The sequence below is a fragment of the Trichosurus vulpecula genome, chromosome 8 (assembly GCF_011100635.1).
Source record: "Trichosurus vulpecula isolate mTriVul1 chromosome 8, mTriVul1.pri, whole genome shotgun sequence".
NCBI lineage: Eukaryota > Metazoa > Chordata > Mammalia > Diprotodontia > Phalangeridae > Trichosurus > Trichosurus vulpecula.
In genome coordinates this window covers 99,222,400-99,241,854 of record NC_050580.1, presented here as the reverse complement: position 1 = coordinate 99,241,854, position 19,455 = coordinate 99,222,400, and the positions used below count along the sequence as shown (strand labels likewise).

The 19,455-nt window shown below is 38.3% G+C and overlaps 1 protein-coding gene across 2 annotated transcripts in view; it reads left to right on the top strand.

The window, feature by feature from the left end:
- The first annotated feature begins 210 nt into the window (after positions 1–210).
- TRUB1 (TruB pseudouridine synthase family member 1) overlaps positions 211–19,455 on the top strand; it is a 44,303-nt gene continuing 25,058 nt past the window's right edge. The window contains exons 1-3 of one of the 2 annotated variants that reach the window (XM_036737115.1): positions 211–609; positions 5,898–5,996; positions 16,778–16,833. In XM_036737115.1, coding sequence (XP_036593010.1) covers positions 267–609; positions 5,898–5,996; positions 16,778–16,833 — 498 coding nt within the window. In that variant the 5' untranslated portion in view covers positions 211–266. The remainder of the gene's footprint in view (positions 610–5,897; positions 5,997–16,777; positions 16,834–19,455) is intronic. The other variant, XM_036737114.1, reaches the window with a different exon arrangement.

Sequence of the window (19,455 nt, the reverse complement as noted above, 5' to 3'; positions counted from 1 at the left end):
CAGAGCTGCAGTTGCCAGCACACGCCGGCGTCCGCCCCGAGCTGCGCCACCCCCACCCCCTCCTCACCGGGAGGCGAGCAGCGAGGCCTCGAGCATACGCACTACAACTTCCAGCAACCTCCGCGCCCGCGGTCCCCCCCGGGAAGGTGAAGGACTACAATTTGGTCGAAGCCCCGGTAATTCAGTTGGCGGTGGGCGTGTCGCTCTCCGAGTCGCGTCATCAGCCTGCGCTTCTGACTTAAGGAGGAAAAGGTTTCGGTTGGAGCATGATGGCCGCCTGCGAGGCGGTGGCAGCAACAGCGAGAGTGGCGAAAGCGACAGAGAGGGCCGAAGAGGCGGTGAAAGCAGCCATCACGGGGACGGCCGCGTCGGCGGCGGTCTCGGCCAAGGCCGCGGTGCCGTCCGCCGGGGGGAAGGCGGCGGCGGCGGCCTCGGCTGTCCTGACGGAGACGGCAGCCGCCACAACGGCCGCGGCGGGAGCAGCGGGGGCCGGCCGCTCGGCGGCGGCCGCCAAGCTGCTGTCCCTGAGCGGCGTGTTCGCCGTGTACAAGCCCAAGGGCCCCACTTCGGCCGAGCTGCTGAACCAGCTGAAGGAGAAACTCCTGGCAGGTAGCGCCCCCGGGGCTCGGGCGACGCGAGGCGGCAGCGCGGCAGCGGAGGCGGAGGCGGCGGCAGCGGCGCGAGGGGAAGGCGGAGGCGGGAACCGGGCTTTTCCTAACTTAACCCTTTCTTGAAGCGCGCCCCGGGGAGCCGCTCTCGTGGCCAGCCCCCTGGCGGCCCTGGCACTGAGACAAAGAAAAAAAACCCGACAAAACACCACGTGAAAGGAGGAGGAGGACCTCGAGATGAATGGAGATGGCAACTAGGGCCGGCAGGCGGGGCGAGGACCCTGCTCCCGGGGTTAATCCTTCGTATCCTAGGCATTTCGAGAATGTGGGCAGTGCCCGAGAACCTGTATACAGTTCGTACAACCTCGTTCACACTTTCCTAATCGACCCCAGTAGAGCCTGTGGCCTTTGATAGTTAGGGTTGCCACGTGCTCAAAGAAAAAAACAAACATAAAGGAAATGGACCTAGTTCCCGATAAGTTTGATTTCTTAGATCAGATTGTAGGTACTATTTTTTCTGACAGAAGACTTTTAGTCTGGTACTTTTCATAAAACTTTATTTATCTTTTCCTGGCTTCATAAACACTATAGAAATTTGATAAATGCCATAATGGGCCAAACTTATGGAGCTATGTTGTACAATATTGTACATAGGTCTGTGCATCTGCCATTGTTTTTCATAGGACCCATTTTTTTTCTGGCCTTATAAACCATAAAAACTTAATAAATACCAATGATGGCTTAAACTCACGGTCACCTGTTGCACAGTATAGCAATATTATCCATAACCCCGTATAGTTCGTTTACAAAGCACTTTGGGAGATGATACTGATTGCTTTCCTTGAGATTGTTCCTACAGTAATAGCTGACATATAGTGCTCTAAGGTCTAATAAGAACTTATCTCATTTGGACCCCACAATATATGCAGTTTCAGAGTGCCAAGCACTATGACTATCCGTATTTTATAGGTAAGGAATTTGAATCTGAGACAGGTTACTGTGACCTGCCCAGGTTCCGACAGATAGTATGGTGAGACTCGAACCCAGGTTTTCCTGACTCCAGGCCCCAGCACTCTTCATAGGCAGTTCTGAGTGGTATTCCACATGGATTCCATCCCCTTTAATAGGGCTTTATGGCTCTTGTATCACTTTGTACAACCTCTTGTGGTAATGTTTGTCCAGATATGAGACCCTCTACAGTCTGCCTCTGAAGTCTTCTAGTCTTACCAAAGATTAGTGGATGCTAACTTAATATATTTCTGTTTGCTAAATATAGAGAGAGATTCGAGAAATTATAAGGCAGTCCTTGTCCTTAAGGTTTTTATAAGCTAGATTTGAACCTTTTATGCACTTCTGCACTCTACTTTGTGATAGATTTATTTACATGCATATTTATATGTGGTTTCAGAATCCGAATTGCAGGATCTTTGAGTTGAAACACCTAAGAGGTCAATTTAGGTCAACCCACATCTGACCAAGAATCCCATCTTGTATCCCTGACAAGTGGGACATCTAGCCTTTGCTTGAAGATTTCTAGTGAGGTGTGACCCAATATCTCCTAAAGAACCCCATTGTTCCCCTATTAGGTGACAAGTTTTTTGAAAACCAGAAGCACATTATTCATTTTCATGCCTTTCAGCATCTGGCACAGTGCTGGCCTCTGATAAATGTTAACTATGTAATGATAAACAAATGACTAAACCTATTTGTGTTGCATTCAGTGATCTAAAACTTACAGATGAGTTAAATTACAGATGAGTTGTCAGTTTCCATCAGTGAAGGGAGTTTTAAGTACTGGAAGTTTCCCACATATTTGAAACCAGGTCCAGATCAAAACAAAAATAGAATGTGATAAGTATATAAGAGGTATAAAAAATGATTCAGAGAGAGAGATTACTTCTGTCCAGGTTAAAGGGATCAGGGAAGGCTTTTTGGAAGAGGTGATACTTCATAGGATCATAAATCTAGAACTGAAAAGGATCTCCGAGGTCATCTAGTCTAACTTCTTAATTTTACAGATGAGGAAGCCAAGTAACAAAGATTAAGTGACTTAGGTCAGACAGGTAGGTGGTAAGTAGAACGGCTAGTGTGAACTTGGGTAGTCTTTTTAAGCTGAGTCTTAAAGGATGGGTATGAATGATTACAGTGATTAATGGGAAAGGGGAATAGAGAATTGTAGAGGGGGGTGGGGGAGGAAATGATGTGAACAATGGCACAGAACTAGGAATACTTTTGGTTAGTCTGAACTTGAGAGGGTGGTGGAAAGAGTTAGAAAATCTAATGTGATGGCTAGGCTCCAACCTTTATTAGGTATGTGTGATTTTAGGCAAATTACTGGACTTCCTTGACCTTCAGCTTTCTCTTCTGAAAAATGAGAGTAAATAATACTTGTACTACTTAACTGCCTTATGTGGTGAGGAAAGCAATTTGTAAACTTTAAAGTTCTTAGGGAAAGAGGCCATCCAGGAAAGGTTGATTGGAGACAGGTAATGGTCAGCTATTGTTGGTGCTGCTGCTGTTGGCTGTTGCTGTTGAGTGTTTCAGGTGTGGCCACTCTTGTTGACTACATACGGGGTTTTCTTGGCAGAGATACTGGAGTGATTTGCCATGTCCATCTCTAGCTCATTTTACAGATGAGAGTGTCTGAGGACATATTTGAACTCAGGAAGATGAGTCTTCCTGACTCCAGGTCCAGCACTCTTTTCAGACCGTTCTAAGTGGTATCTACTTTGCCATCTAGTTGCCCTAGTGGACAACTGGAGGTCCTTAAATGCCAGGCCAAGAACTTCAGACTTGATTCTTTAGGCAGTGAGAACACAATCGAAGGATTTTGAAAGCAGTAAAGAGAAAGTTTACCGGACTAGAAAGAAGCTAGGTATCCTGACTCCCAGTTCTTTTCAGTACACTTCCTCCTTCCCTAGGAAGTCTTATCTGAACCAGCCCTTTTTCACAATGATCTTTCAGTCTACTGAATTCCTGTCGGACATGACTTCCTCAGGGTTTGAGCCAGTAGTGTCAGAAGTGGAACTTGAGCCCAGGTCTTCGTGATAATCAACCTTCTGCTTTATTTAATTTTATGAAGTTAAAATTGTTATCTCTTCAATGCTCTCCTAAGACATGTTTGGTTAAGAATTCTCCCACCAGGGGCAGCTAGGTGGCGCAGTGAGGAGAACACTGGCCCTGGAGTCAGGAGGACCTGAGTTCAAATGTGGCTTCAGATACTTGACACACTTAATAACTGTGTGACCTTGGGCAAGTTACTTAACCCCAAATGCCCTGCCTTCCCCCCGCAAAGAAAAGCCCCAAAAACACAAAACTGAAAAAAACTGAAGAATTCTCCCACCAATGCTCTTGCGTCTTTTTAAAAACAATTCTTATTGATATCTATTGGTTTTAGATCATCTACATTTCCCAATATATTCCTCCTCCTAGGTACCCATCCAGTTCATAAGATTATTGATCTAGAGCAGGAAGGAACCTCAGAAGCCATCTAGTCAACCTTCCTTTATTAAAAATGAAAATGAGAAAAAAACAGTGCAGCAAGCAAAACTAACACAACCACATTTGAAGTTAAATAGAGTGTTCCATAGCCATTGCCCCTTCCATTGCAAAGAAGGAGGAAGGGATGTGTGTTTTCATCTCTGGGATTAAAAGTTTACGTCATTATAATTGTACAGCATCTGTTTCATTTATTTTGTTATTGTGCCTTCCTTTTATGTTGTCATAGTTATTGTATATATGGTATCCCTGGTTTTGCTTATTTCATTTTGTGTCAGTTCATATAAGTGTTCCTTCCTTTGTGTCTCTGTAATAATTTATTATGGGGCAGTAATGTTCTATTACGTTTATATACCCCAAATTGTTTATCATTCTTCAATTGATAAGTGCCTACTTTGTTTCCAGTTTTTGGCTACTGTAAAAAGTGTTGTAAGTGTTCTGGTGTATATGGGACCTTTCACTCATGTGCATCAAATTTTGATGAAGACAATAAAAGAGAGAAATAGTCAATGTTTCTACAAAACTACAAAACACCTACCACACTAATATGCTGTTGGTGGAGTTGGGACTTGGGCCAAATAGTCTAGAAACATTTTGGAATTAAGAAAAATCACTAAACTGTTCATATACTTTTAATCTAGACATCCCACTCCTGGATTTATACCTTTTGGAGGCCAAAATCAGAAGGATCCCATATGTGCCAAAATATTTATAGTGGGACTTTTTGTGAGAGGAAAGAACTAGAAACACAATAGATGCTGTCAGTTGGAGAATGGTTGAACAGTCATTTATCATTAATTAAGCTCCTGTGTGTCAGGCACTGTGCTAAGCATTGGGGATACAAAGGCAAAAAACAGTACTTGTCCTTAAGATCATATGTGTTACTGGTGCAGCCAACATGTCTGAAGACACACATTTAGGAAAACATGTAGTTAGGAAGGCCATGTGAATGTGAATTAGACCTGTCACATTTTTCTTCAAATGTGTAGCTGAGTCCTTTGTACTGAGATTAATTTATTGATTACTTAGAGAAGGAAGGCAGATACTTTGGGTGTCTGGAATACTTTGGGCTTAGAGGAGAAATAGGTAGAGGTCTTCATGAATGTACTCGGCACTTGGGAGTTTGTAGAGAAAGATACCTAGTTGGAGGCTATTGAATACAAACTTAGATTTTTCTCCTAGGACTGGCAAAAAACTCTTGCTTTTCCCTTTGGGGTATGATGTCCCCCTCCTTACTCTCAGAACTCCAAATTTAGCTAGTTCTAGCAGAACTTGACAAATTTGGCAAACTCAGCTTATCATTATTAATTGGTAATACATTAGGCAAATTCATGTAATAGGGGCAGTCATAAATTGGCTGTTGCCCCAATGCTATTATAACAGTCTTTTGTGATCTTATGTTGGGATACGTTAACCATGTTATTTCAGAGAACAATAAAGTTCAACTTGAGATGTGCCTGTAGTTGTACATTATGTTAAAAAGACTTGTAGAGTAATCTGGAGACCAAACAACTCTTTACAACGTTGATTCTTTGGAAAAAAATGTGTTCCTATGTTCAACCAACTGATTTTACAAATGAGTTTTTGGAATATAACTCATTTTAATTTGGTAGACTTTCAATTGTATTTGTCATAATCTTTTGTTAGTAGCATTAATTATATTCTTGTTATGATAAGTTAATTGTAAGTGTATGCTTTTTAAATAACTTGTTTGCATTAATTTGGGGGCTTTCTGGCTGTATTTGAAGATATAGTGGGTGATTACTCTTTTCATTCATTTTTCTTTAATAGAAGCTGGTATGCCTCCTCAAGATGGAAACAAGAGGAAGAAACAGGCATTAAAAATTGGTCATGGAGGAACTTTGGACAGTGCTGCCACAGGAGTTCTGGGTAATAGATATAAGCAGCATTTTAATATAATTGGTTTTTTTTATAGTGGTTTTCCTAGGTTGGTAAGAGAGAAAGTTGTTTAAAGTAGTTTCATTTAAGATAGAATGTAGATTAATTTATAACTTATTTTAGAATCTTGCTTAACTGTTTTGTTGCATAGGATATATGTTACCTTTTTTGCTTAAAAGCAGGAAATAAAATAGAATGAAAAGAAATAAAAACTAGCCACTTGTTTGTACAAGTGGACCTTTAAAGCACCATGTTCCCCTTTTTCTTACCTATATCCAGTTTTTTAAAAATAAAGTTTATGTTTTTAATTAGATGTCACTCTGTAGCAAGAACTACTTTCTTTTACAGATATGCTCCCATTGAGAACATTATTGTTTATTTAGAGAACTCAATAGAATTGATTGAAGAGGGAAAATCTTGAATGCTTTTTATTTCCTGTTTTGTTTAGTGGCATTTGTTAGGCTTTGCAATGTATGTCTGTGACTTGACAAAATGCGTGTATGTATACTATAGCAATTAAAGCTATAAAAAAAAAAACCCTATAAGTTCAATGCCAAATGACGTTAACATAAGAAATAAAGCAAATGTGTACTACTCAGAAAAATTAAAAAATTGGTGACAAAAACACACTTTTCAAACAGTTTTTAAAAATGTGATTTTATACTTTAAAAAAATTATACTTTATACTTTTAAAAAATATTTAGATATGGTAGGAAAAACTTCATTGAAGTGGAAAATTTTGTTTTCATTTTAAACAAACTAGCCTAGACTAGTTAGTTATTTTCACATTTCCTCCACTTCAAAATTTACCTTCTAGATTATGCACCTATTTCAAATATAATTGTATTTATTAAAACAGTTTACTAAAATCATCAATCACATGATAGCATTGCTAGGGTGGCACTTGAAAAGAGTGAAGGGGGCAGCTAGGTCACGCAGTAGATAGAGCACTGACCCTGAAGTCAGGAGGACCTCAGTTCAAATGCAGCCTCAAGACATAACACTTACTATGTGTGTGACCCTGGGCAAGTCACTTAACATCATTTGCTTTGCCAAAAGAAAAAAAAGACTGAAGCAGAATCTTAATTTTTGGATCTTTATGAATCTTAGGATAAATAATTTAGGAAAATAATCAAGGTGAAAATCTGTTTAAATGAATTAGAAAATCTTGATGGATTTATTTTCACCAGTTAAAAGTCTTTGTTTTTTATCATACTATCATGATAGTTACACTATAAAGACTTAAAAGACAACAATAGATAAAATGCAGCTTTTATTTTTTGGAGTTGGGGGGGAGGCAGGGCAATTGGGGTTAAGCGACTTGCCCAAGGTCACACAGCTAGTAAGTGTGTCAAGTGTCTGAGGCCACATTTAAACTCAGGTCCTCCTGACTCCAAGGCCAGTGCTTACTCACTGTGCCACCTAGCTGCCCCACAGCTTTGATTTTAGCTTAGATAAATTATTTCCACTTTTAGTACCATCTCCCATTGTACAGAAAGTTGTGACAGATATGATTCAATTTATTTCAGTCACTTAAAAAAGCACTTACTAAGCTCTTAGTATGTGCCAAGGTCTGTTCTTAGTTATAGGGTTACAAAGAAAGACAAAATCAGCCCCAGAGTTGGTTGGTTGTTGTCCTCCTTCATTCTTGAAGAGGATCAAAATGACATCACTATGCTAGAGTCAAGTTACAGTGTGTCTGACTGTGGCTGATAGGACCAATACAAGCTCAGAATGTCCTACAACAGGTCGGGCACAAATAGTCCACGTGAACATTTGGGGTGGATTCTCTAAATTTGCACATCTTGCGTTTCTGTTGAGCTACTTCAATTCTGCTTTGCCTATAGAGCACAGCACCTTTTCTGATGAGAGTTCGCCGTGCTGTGCAGTCCTGTGCCAGTGTCTCCCATGTCACACAATTCCAAAATCCCAAAGCACATATTGAGTGAAAGCTGAGAAATTTTCACCCTTAAATTTTATCTTAATACTGTGAGGGGGTAGGATATGGAATACATTTGGCAAAGATTGTAGGTGTGATAGCAATTACTTTAAAATACTTGTCCTTTAGAAGCCTTGAGCTATAGCATCTTAGAGTTGGAAAGGAGCTCAGATATCATCTAGTCTAACATATCTGAAGAGGAATTTCCTTTATTACATTTCCAACAAGTTATCCTTTTTTTGTTCAGTAGTGTCTGACTCTTTATGACCTCATTTGGATTTTTCTTGGCAAAAATACTGGAGTGGCTTGCCATTTCCTTCTCCAAAGCCAGTGGTCCACAAGCCCTTAAAATTTTTTTTTTCAATTAACAAACACTTATTTTCTTCCATTCCTACTCCCGTCCCTACTGGTGAAAAAAGAGGGAAGAAACCCATGTAACAAATATGCGTAGTCAATCAAATTAAATTTCCATATTGGCTGTGTCAAAAAAATGTGTATCTCATTATGCACATTTACTCCATCACCTAACTTTCTGTCAGGATGTGGATAGCATTCTTCATACTTGGTCCTCTGGAATCATAGTTTATTACTGTGTTGATGAGAATTCTTAAGAGTTACCAAGTTATTATGTATTGCAATGTTGTATAGTATAAATGGATCTCTCGTTTTGCTTACTGCACTCTGCATTAGTTCATAAAAATATTCCTAAATTTCCCTTTAACTATCTCCTTTGTCTTTTCTTTCAGCACCATAGTATCCTCAAATGACGGGCTCTTTCTTAATGTCCAGTACTTTGCCACTACAAAAAGTGCTACTGTAAATATTTTTGTACATATGGGTCATTTTTCATCTTTCTTTGACCTTTTAAGGTATAGGCCTCATAATAGGTCAAAGAGTATGCACAATTTAATAGCTTTTTGAGCCTAGCTACAAATTGATTTCCAGAATGGCTGTACTAATTCACAGCTCTACCAACAGTGTATTACTGGTCCTGGTTTTCCAAAGTCGCTCCAACATTTGTCAGGTTTTTGTTTTTGTTTTTTGGTCAGCTTTGCCAATCTGAGGGGTATGAGATGGAACCTCAGAGTTGCTTTAATTTGCATTTCTCTGTTAATGATTTGGAGCATTTTAAAAAATATTGACTATAAATACAGTTTTCTTCCCTTGAGAACTGCCTATTTATATTTTTTGACCACTTATCAATTGAGGAATGGCTCTTAATTCTTAGACATTTTGAGTTAGTTTCCTGAATATCTTAGAAATAAGACTTAACAGAGAAACTTGGTGCAAAGATTTTTTTTCCTCCGTTTTAACACTTTCCTTTCTAATCTTGGCTGCGTTGGATTTGTTTGTGTGAGACTTAAAATTTTAGGTAATCAAAATTGTCCCATAATCCCCTGTGATTCCCTCCATCCTTTGGTTATGAATTCTTCCCCTCTCCATAGATCCAAAAGCTTATTTTATCCATGCTCCTCTAATTTGTTTATGGTGTGACCTTTTATATCTAGGTCATGTATCCCTTTGGAGTGATCAACAGAGTCTTGCTTGCTGAGTTTCTGCATCTCATTCCCCATCCTTCTGAGCCTCCCTTGCATTTTGACACTGCCAACTACCCCCTCCTTCTGGATATTTTCTCATCTGGCTTGTGACACTGCTCTTCCTGAATTTTCCTCCTACCTATTTGATCACTCCTCCTCCTCCTTACTTGGACCATTATCCTTCTTTTGCCCATGAAGTGTGGATGTCCCTAACGCTCCATTCTGAGCTCTCTTTTCTCTCTCCTCTCTTTGTTGGTGTACTTATCAATTTCTATTGGTTAAATGATCATTTCTATATAGATGACTCCCAGATGTGTCTATATGCTTTTAGTCTTTTTCCTAAACTTCTTTCTGCTGCATATTACCAAATACTCTTATGTAGTACCTAGTTATTTATATGTTAATGTGCAAAAACATAGAATATATGTAAATAGTAACTATAAAATACATATAGAATGTAAGCTTCTAAAAGAAGAGACTGTTTTTACTTTTGATTGCATCCCCAGATGCATGGTACCAAAGAATTTATCATCTGGTGGCCAGCCTATTAGAGATAAACCCCTTGCTATTTAATTAGACCGCATAATCTATTTCTCAAAGCTTACTTGAAGTCTTTCAACTTGGTAGAACCTTGAACCCAGGGTTGCTCCATGACCATGATGAGGCATCAAAGTAAGGCTTATGTGAAACTTGTTAGTGTTCCCCACAAAATGTGGTTCCTAGAAAGGAATACTATACATCTGATAGGGTTTAACTAAGGCAGTTTAAATTAATAAGTTTAATTAGCACCTGCTCTGTGCAGAGCATACAGCATCCAGAGAAGACACAGCTTCTGTTCTCATGGATTTTCTACCCTGGTGACTAGACTCAGGTTTAGCATAGCATGACCTTAATCTCTCTTGTTCTAGTTATTCTTCATTAGTACATTTAAGACAGCATTGACTTTTTTGGCCACATCACAATGTTGTTTTATACTGACCATACAAGTTTCCTTAAATATCTAATTTTTTTTAAATGTATTTTATTGATAGCCTTTGTTTTTACATTGCCTAGATTCTCCTCACATTACTCCTTTTCCCCCTCCTAGAGTGCCATTTCTTATGACAAAGATTTTTTATTTTTAAAATTTGTTTTATGATGATATTTTTTTTTGAGACTTGAGTATTCCTGTCTTGCCCAGCTGGAAATGCTGTGGCCACCGTTGGGTCCGATCTCAGCACAAGAGCTTTCACATGCTCCATTTTCAACCTGAGCTGGTTTGCATTTTTTTAGGTAACGGGCAGAGACAAGATGGCAGAATAAAAGCAGGGACTCACCTGAGTTTTCCCTCAAACCCCTTGAAATACCTTTAAAAAATGAGTCTAAATAAATTCTGGAGCAGCAGAATCCCCGAAAAGATGGAGTAAAGCAGATTTCCAGCCCAAGATAACTTGGGGGGTCGGTAGGAAAGGTCTATTGGACCAAGGTGAGAGAGGAACACAGTCCAGCATAGGCCACACCAGCACAGATGTGGCCCCATCAAGCTTGGAGCAGATTTTGAGGTGACTGAATCACTGGTAGCTGTGGCAGTTTCCAGACCTCTCAGCCCGTAGATACCAAAGAAAATTTGAAAGGTCAGCAGGAAGGGTCTGTCGCACTTGGGGGAGAGTGGAGCACAGTCCAGCGCAGGCCACGTGAGCACAGTCCCAGCCCCAGCAAACCAGGAGCAGGCCTTGAGAGTGACTGAATCAGCAGCGGCAGCTTTTGGAGCTCTCAGCCCACAGACGGTAAGGGGGTCAAATAACTGGTCAGGAGATTACGGGGTCTTTTTGCTAGCACTGAGGCAGGACTCTGTTGCTTCACCTATACTTGGATCCTGGTCGCAGTCCTGGGTGGCAGTCCCAGGGTGAGGAGGAGCACTACCATAGCAGAGCTTGTGGCCACAGTGGAGGGGGGCTCTCCTTACAGTTCCAGGGCAGAAAAGAGTGCTTGTGGTCACTCACAGGCCAGAGCACAGGCCAGGAGAGGAGTAAACACCTCTCCTTAGATCATACCACTTTGGAAGAACTGAAAACTTACAGGTCCCTAGAAGTATCTCTGAAAACTGCTGCACAAAACCCCTGAAGCTTGGGACAGTGCGCCCTCCATCCTGGAAGCAGAGCCCTACTTTAACAAAAAGTTAAAGGTCAAGTAATAGGCTAGGAAAATGAGCAAACAGCAGAATGTTGTTAGGTAGCCTAGTGGCCCTGTTCTTGCTTCCTACTTTGGGTGGAGATCCCTGTTCAGTATAGGACACTGAAGCCCCGCACCTCTGAGCTTAACGGATCCACCATCCTCAGCCTTCCTAGCAGTTGGGATTAAAAGTATACACCACCACACCCAGCAACAAAGACTTAAAAAAAAAAGTGGAAGAAAAGAAACAATTCTGTCAAACTGATCACCACTTTGGAAATGTCTGGCAATATATGTAGTGTTTTACACCCATGGACTCCGACCTCTGCCCAGGGGGAGGCAGGAAGGTAATCTCCTAATATTTCTTTGGAGCTAAGCTTGTACTTTATAATTTTGCAACATTCAGTTCCAGTTGTTTCGTGGCTGTTGTTGGGTCTTTCCATTTACATTGTGGCAGTCTTTTTGCGTATTGTTTTCCTGGCTCTGCTTACTTTGCTTTGGCGTTAGTTCATGTAAGTCTTTACTTGCTGTGTATCCATCATGCTCATCATTTGTTACCGCACATGTGTATTCCGTTTCATTTATGTACCATAATTTGTTTAGCTATTCCACAGTTGATAGGTATCTTTGTTGGCATGGTGAAGAGATTGTGGGACTTGGAGTCAGAAAGATCTGAGTTCATATTTTGTGACCTTGGGTATATCATAGAACCTTTCTTATGTCTCAGTTTCCTCAGAAAACAAGCAGAGATTCAGTGGGACCTGGCAACGAGGAAGGTTGCTACTGATTCCTCTCTTTTGCAGGACGGAGTTCCTGCAACTGGAAGAACAATGAGAAGACCAGTTAAAAAAAAACTAGCTGCCAACTATTGCTGTGATTTAAAAAAAAAGTTTTTAATGGGCAAGATAATGCAAAGGCTGCAGTACTGAAGATTGGAAAAAGGTGATTTTTACTGATGACACTCACTGTTTTGTTCAGGACTATGCCAAAACCATTGTTAGGAGCAATCCAGGTAAACCTATAAGATCTAGATAGCTCCATCAGACTCTAAAACATCTACCCCCCAAAATGGGGGCCCTTGGGAGACTTGTACCTAAAGAGAGAATGAACTCTGGTAAATGTGTTGGTAATCAAAGAAGAATTGTTTCAAAACTACAGGATTTCCCTCATCACACCTGGATTATTGCAGTAGCCTTTTGGTTGGCTTCTCTGCCTCAAGTCTCTTCCCACTCCAGTCCACCCTCATCTGTCAAATTAATCTTACTAAAGACCATATTTGACCATATCAACCCCCCACCTCCACCTATCCCCCTTAAGTAATCTGTAGTGGCTCCCAGTCACCTTCAGAAGGAAATATTAAATTATCTGTTGATGTTCAAAGCCCTTCATAACCTCATCTTCTCTTACCTCCCCAGTCTTCTTACACCTTACCCCCAAGTGTTCCATGATCCAGTGACACTGGCCTCCACACACTCCGTTACCCATCTCAGGGCATTTTTACAGGCTGATTCCCTGCCTGGAATTCTCTCCCTCTCCATCTCTCTGGCTTCTTTCAAGTCCTAGCTAAAATCCTAGCTTCTTCAAGAAATCTTTGTCTACCTTAATGCTGCTACCTTCTCATTATTGATTATTTCTGGTTCATCCTTTGTATAGCTTGTTCATACATAGATTGCATGTTTTCTCTCCTATTAGACTGTGAGTTCCTTGAGAGCAGGGACTGTCTTTTACCTTTTTTTGGTATCCCCAGTGCTTAGCACAATTCCTGGGACATAATAAGTGCTTAATAAATGCTTAGACTGATAGACTGCAACACAGTGTTGCATCATGTAACAAAAGGTTAAAGATAGAAAGGAACATGTTTCAGTAGCCTGGGAACTTACCTGATTTAAACCCGATTGAAAATGTACAGGCTATATTCAAAGGTTGATTAGGAAAAATGGACTTTATCAAAAGTTTAATATCCAATATGATAAAAGTTAGATTTCATGATGAAGAATTAAAGCATATGTGTCAAGATCTTATGAACCAAGTGCCAAATTATGTAAAATGAATGATTGCAACAAAGGGAGAACATCTTACATATTGAATTTTTTAAAGTTGCAGGAAGTTGTAAGGTTTGTTGTGCTTAATTTAGTTATTTACTTTGCCTTAGTTGATTTGCACAGTACTATGGTGCTTAATAAATGTTTGCTGATTGATTAAGTCTTGTCTTTGACAAAATTTAAGTGTCTTTAGGATTGGGTTATATCTAATGTCAATGGTAACAGCATACTGCTATTAATCTTTTTTTATCTTGTACTGTCTAGTATGAAGAGCATTCTTGGGAGAGAAAAAAATAAAAATTGATTTGTGAATGACATCACAGTGATTTTTATGGTGATTTAACATGCTAATATTTCAACCATTTTCCTAATACCTATTACTACAATTGAAGATCAGACATTATGCTATGATGGTGGCATTCACTGTCAGCATAACTATTGATTTTGAAGTCTGGCATTTTATAGTACAAGAGGGAGTATTACAACAAAACAAAAAGACACAGACTAACGTTTGAATTACTTTTTGGTAGGAGGGAGCGTGGAATGTGTATGGGGCAGTGGGAATTTCACTTTAAAACATTTATGGATTGCTTTTGCTGACTTTATTGCAGGGCCAAAAGCAAAGATGTAATTAAAATTGAGCTAAGACTTTATGATGATGATTCTGAATCCTGACTTAATTATGAAGTTGTCTCAAGTTGCAAAAAATATTCATTTTCAGAGACACAATTAACTTTAATTTACTTGAATTTTAAAAGAAATACATTCCTATTTAGTACCAGCTTTTTGGTGATAATAGTAGTGGCTACAAAGTAACCAATCAGATACTGTAACTCTACTTGCAAGTCTTCTGTTGACATTTCCTTAATCAGCAGCCAAAAACTCATCTGACAGGGCAGTTTTTTATACAGTCCCTTACATAAGGTCCAGTGGTGAAAATTAAGACTGTGATTGGTTTACACTACATGTGGAGGGTGGGCTCACATTTTACTAACTCATGCTGATTTGCAGTAGGGAATCTCTGGAACCTGTAGCAACAGAGGAAAAACAGAATTGAACAACCTCCTCTGGAAAGTCTCATGCTAGATGCTACCTAACACCAGAGAGACTCAGTGCCAGGCAAAACATCTCCTGGCTAGGTTCACTCATCTTCCATTTATCTTCCTTCTTGAGACAGGACCATGTTGTAGCTCATAAAACTAGTGAACTTGAACTCTTACAAATTCTGCTGGTGAGGGATTCACAATTAAATCCAAATCTGATCTATAACTATTAGTTTCAGTGATTGAGATTCAATTAATAATCAGTCTAAATTTCACAGAGGAAGAATGGAGGAGTCATTGATTATTCTAAGGTTTCAAATCTAGATGACTAGAAAAAATGGTGATAGATATTGTTGACAGAAATAGAGGGGGAGGCCAGAGTGATTTCCATCTATTTGTCTTCTCTGTTAAGCAAGTTAGTATTACAAGCTCTAGATGTCTTTGTTTTTAAACCCATAGGTATATATCTTGTTGAATCTTACATGTTAAAAATTGCAAAATTTGTCTCTTATGGCAGTTGTTTCTCTTTATGTTTCTTATAAGTCTGTTGTGCACTGCTTATCTATATCCTTCTTTCCTTTTTCATTCTTAGGTACAGCTATACCCATTCCCAACACATTATAGTTTTGTCCAATTAATAACAAAAAATACTTGGGTTATTCAGTGTAGAAATTACCAGAGCTCCTTTCCTAACCCTATCTAACTTTACTAGTGAAGTGTGCTGGCATAAACTGAGTTGTTGCTTCAAACTGAAGAGCTGAATGAACTCTAGCATACTTTTACATATGGTTTATTTATGTATGGCAGCTAGATGGCTCAGTGGATTAGTGTGTGCTGGTCCTGGAATCATGAAGACATGAATTCAAATATGGCTTCAGAGGCTTACTAGCTTTGTGACCCTGGGAAAGTCCCAAACTTTGTCTTAGTTTCCTCCTCTGTAAAATGGGGATAGTAATAAAACCTACCTCCCAGGATTATTGTAAGGATTAAATGAGATAATATTTGAAAAGGACTTTGCAAATTTAAAAATGCTATATAAATGCTAGCTATCATTATTGCTATTGTTATTATTTAGTACAGTGGTTCTCAAAATATAGCCTGTAAATCCTGGGGATCCCTGGTGTGTCCAAGAAGTCAGAACTCTTTTCATAAAATTACTAAGATTTTTTTTTTGTCTATGAAAATACTCCCTTTTCCAACTATATTTCTGAGTCCAAATTTTCTTCCGATACATACCTCAACCAAAACGACAGATTGTAATAGATTGATTGAATACAAAAACAGATTTGAGAATCCAGATATCTTCTATTAAGCCTCATATAAATTTCTTTTTGGAAAAGTTATTTTCATAAAACTTTTTATATTAACATGTAAAATGGGCTTATTATTGTTATTTTAAAATGAATTCATAAATATTTAAAAGTTTTAATTTCTAAGGTAAATGTCAATAGATAAATCACATTTTAGAATGTAAAAGTGGTTCTGAGACAAAAAAGTGTGAGGACTGATGATTTAGCATATAACCTCTGCTGTATTTTTCTCTGTGTAGAGTTAATTCCTCAGAATGTTGTCTTTTTTCTTGATGATGTACTTCTGGGCCCTAACAATTTTTAAATGGTCCATTAACCATGATGATGGTTTTGCATGCTTAATAATGAACTCTGTAAAAGACATCATCAAACCAGACCCCACGATGTTAATTGCTCTGTGTATTCTTCATTGATATTCATAAGAAATTCTACTAAGCCTTAGAAGATTTTTATCAGAATTTTTATTTTTGTAAAATATAACTATAAATTTAAGCCTCCACCATTTTAACATACATAAAGATGAAAAAAATTGCACACGTCTTCCGGAAATAGTCCCTTTCTCCCCCCACCCTTTTTTTATTGGATAATAAGTTTAACTGATTGGGATAATAGAAGCTGCACCAAAATTGTGCTGAAATAGTGCCCTTTTTAGCTTAGTAATAGTGCATGACAAAAGACAACAAATGTATAGATTTTAAAATCCGGTTGCCATAAGAGAACATCATCATATTTTTTTCTTTAACTTGCAGTGGTTGGAATTGGAAAAGGAACAAAAATGTTGACCAGTATGTTATCAGGTTCTAAGGTAAGAATGATGAATTTTATTGACTACCTTTTAATCTGTGTTGGTAATTTTTGATTAAAAATGTGTCAAGACTATTGGACATTTGGATGCTGAATAAATGATTTTGTACTTGAAAAGGCATTTTTATTCACTTTATGTAAAGCATCATACTGAAGGATACAAATAGAAAAATGAGAAAAAACCTTGCCCTTTTTTCCCCAAATATTTTATTTTTTCCAATTACGTGTAGAAAAATTTTGACATTGGTTTTTAAAAATTTTTTAATTTTCCAATTTTTTCCCCACTCTTCCCCCTAAAACCTTGCTCTTGAGAAGTTCTTATTCTAATATTAGGAGATAGCAATTTAGGAAGGTTTTTTGCTACAAGGCAGATAGAAAAGCCCTATGGTCCTTAGGGTACTATTGCAAGGCAGGTGGTGAAGATTAGAATCCTTAGAGTACAGTGTATTAGACAGGTGGTCTGGAGGGTGGTGTGAGATGGCACTGGTCCTCACATATGAATAGCATATATATAAAAGCACAGCTACAGCTAGTTAAAGAAATCTGTACAGTTCAGAAAATAGTTAATATTTCTAAGTAGTTATTATAAAACAGCTTTATTTCTGGTAGTTAAACTGTCTCACTGGAGTTTGGTGAAACTTTTTTTACTTTATATTGAAGATACATTTCATCAACAGTTGTTGAAATCTATTTTGTTAGAACAGAATCTCATTTTTTAAAAGTTCTGTTTTGTATTTTATAGATGGAAAGATACTTTAGTTCAGGTGTGATTAACCTGGAGTTTGTAAACTTAAAAAAATTAATAACTGTATTTCAGTATAATTGGTTTCTTTTTTAGTGCTATGCGTTTTGTTTTATGCATTTAAAAACATTCTAAGAAGGGGTCCATCAGAGTGCTAAGGGGTTAGACACACACACACACACACACACACACACACACACACACACACACACACACACAGAGTTAGGAACCTCCTCTGCCCTAGTCCGACCATCTAATGTTACAGAATAATATTTATGACATACAAATTAATTATAATAGACTAATAGAGCAGTGTCTGGGAACATTTAGCTTTCATCTTGAGTTCTTTGTTGGCAGTTGGATAGGAGGAACCTGGGGCTGAGGGCCATATAATCTTCTCAGTACTACAGAGTATGAAATAGTCTCTGAAAGTTTAGAGATTTAAGAGCTATGAAACTGTTAATAGTGCTGAAGCTAATCAGGTGATTAGCATTTTCAAAGAATAAAATAAGAGGTGATAATACTTTAAAGCCACCTAAATTAATAATAAGGTATTACAACACTTAGCTCAGAATTGACTGATTTATTCTCTTTCTACTTTTGTGTATATAATGCTTTCTTTTCTTCCTTGTGTGGTTATGTGTATATTTGTCTTTTCTTTCCCTTTCTTCCATGCCCTTTCTCTTCCCTAATTTGCCATAATTTTCAATTAATACATTTAAAAAATAGTTGGCATCATCAAATAAAATTTTGTTTTTTTGACAGTCTACACTTTCTATAATTTGCTTTTTTTCTCTTAATACTTCTCTCAATGTACTGCTTCAGCCAACCTCTGCATCTTTGTGCCTTGCATTTTCATGCCTTACCACCTCCTTTGCTCATTGTCTTTCTTATACTCCCTTTCCGTTTTAATTTGTTGAATTTTCTCTCCATCCTTTAAAGCCTACCTCAGATGCCACTCTTCAGGAAACTTAGCCTCATTTTTCTGGTCAGTAAGGACCCTTGATACACATTGCTTCCTCCTCACTTCCAATCTTATATAACACTTGTTTTGCAATTCTATGTGCACTTGTCATACAAGGTTGTCTGCTCTAACTTTGTATGCTTTAATGCAATGTACAGATTTAAACTATTGTTATTTTATTGTATCTGGACACCATGAACTTCAAGAAGGTAAAAATTGGCTTTATTTCAGCTTTGTGTCTCATTCCACCAAGTAGATGCTTACTAAATATTTGCTGTTGTTTTTGCTAAATTAAAAATCAGTCGAGTTTAATCTTTTACATGCCCTTCTTTCTCCAAAGAATTTTTTAAAAAGCTTTTATTTTTTTACTTCTTACATGGATATCACTTTATTTTTTTGTCGATAGCAGAAGGAGATTGATTTCCCTTGGCGTGGTTATATGCCCATGATATATGCCTGCTGAATTTACTTGAAAAGAATAATTCTGTCAATGCATACTACCCAAATTAAGTACACTTATATCTTGACCTAATCTAAGATTGACTTGAAAGAATTAAAAATAAGCCCAAAATGAAGAACTTCTTATCAGAGCCTCTAGGTTTTGCCAGAAATATATGTAATATGAATTAGGAACAAATAGGTCAATAGACAAGACTTGTCTATATTGCAAACTAAAAATATTTGTTAGTGTTTCTCTTAGTCTTGATTTCTTAGATATAAACGAAATTTTAAAAAGTAACAAAGCCATATTCGCTTCAATTCAACTAGCATTTATAAAGCATCTCCCATCCTTGAGGAGCTTACATTCTACTAGAGAGAGATCTGTCGTGTTCTACAGTGAGAGCTCCCTAATTTGCCTGTAGAGTTCCTACTAATACAGGTCATTACTTTCAATTCTGTGTAACAATACAAAGTAA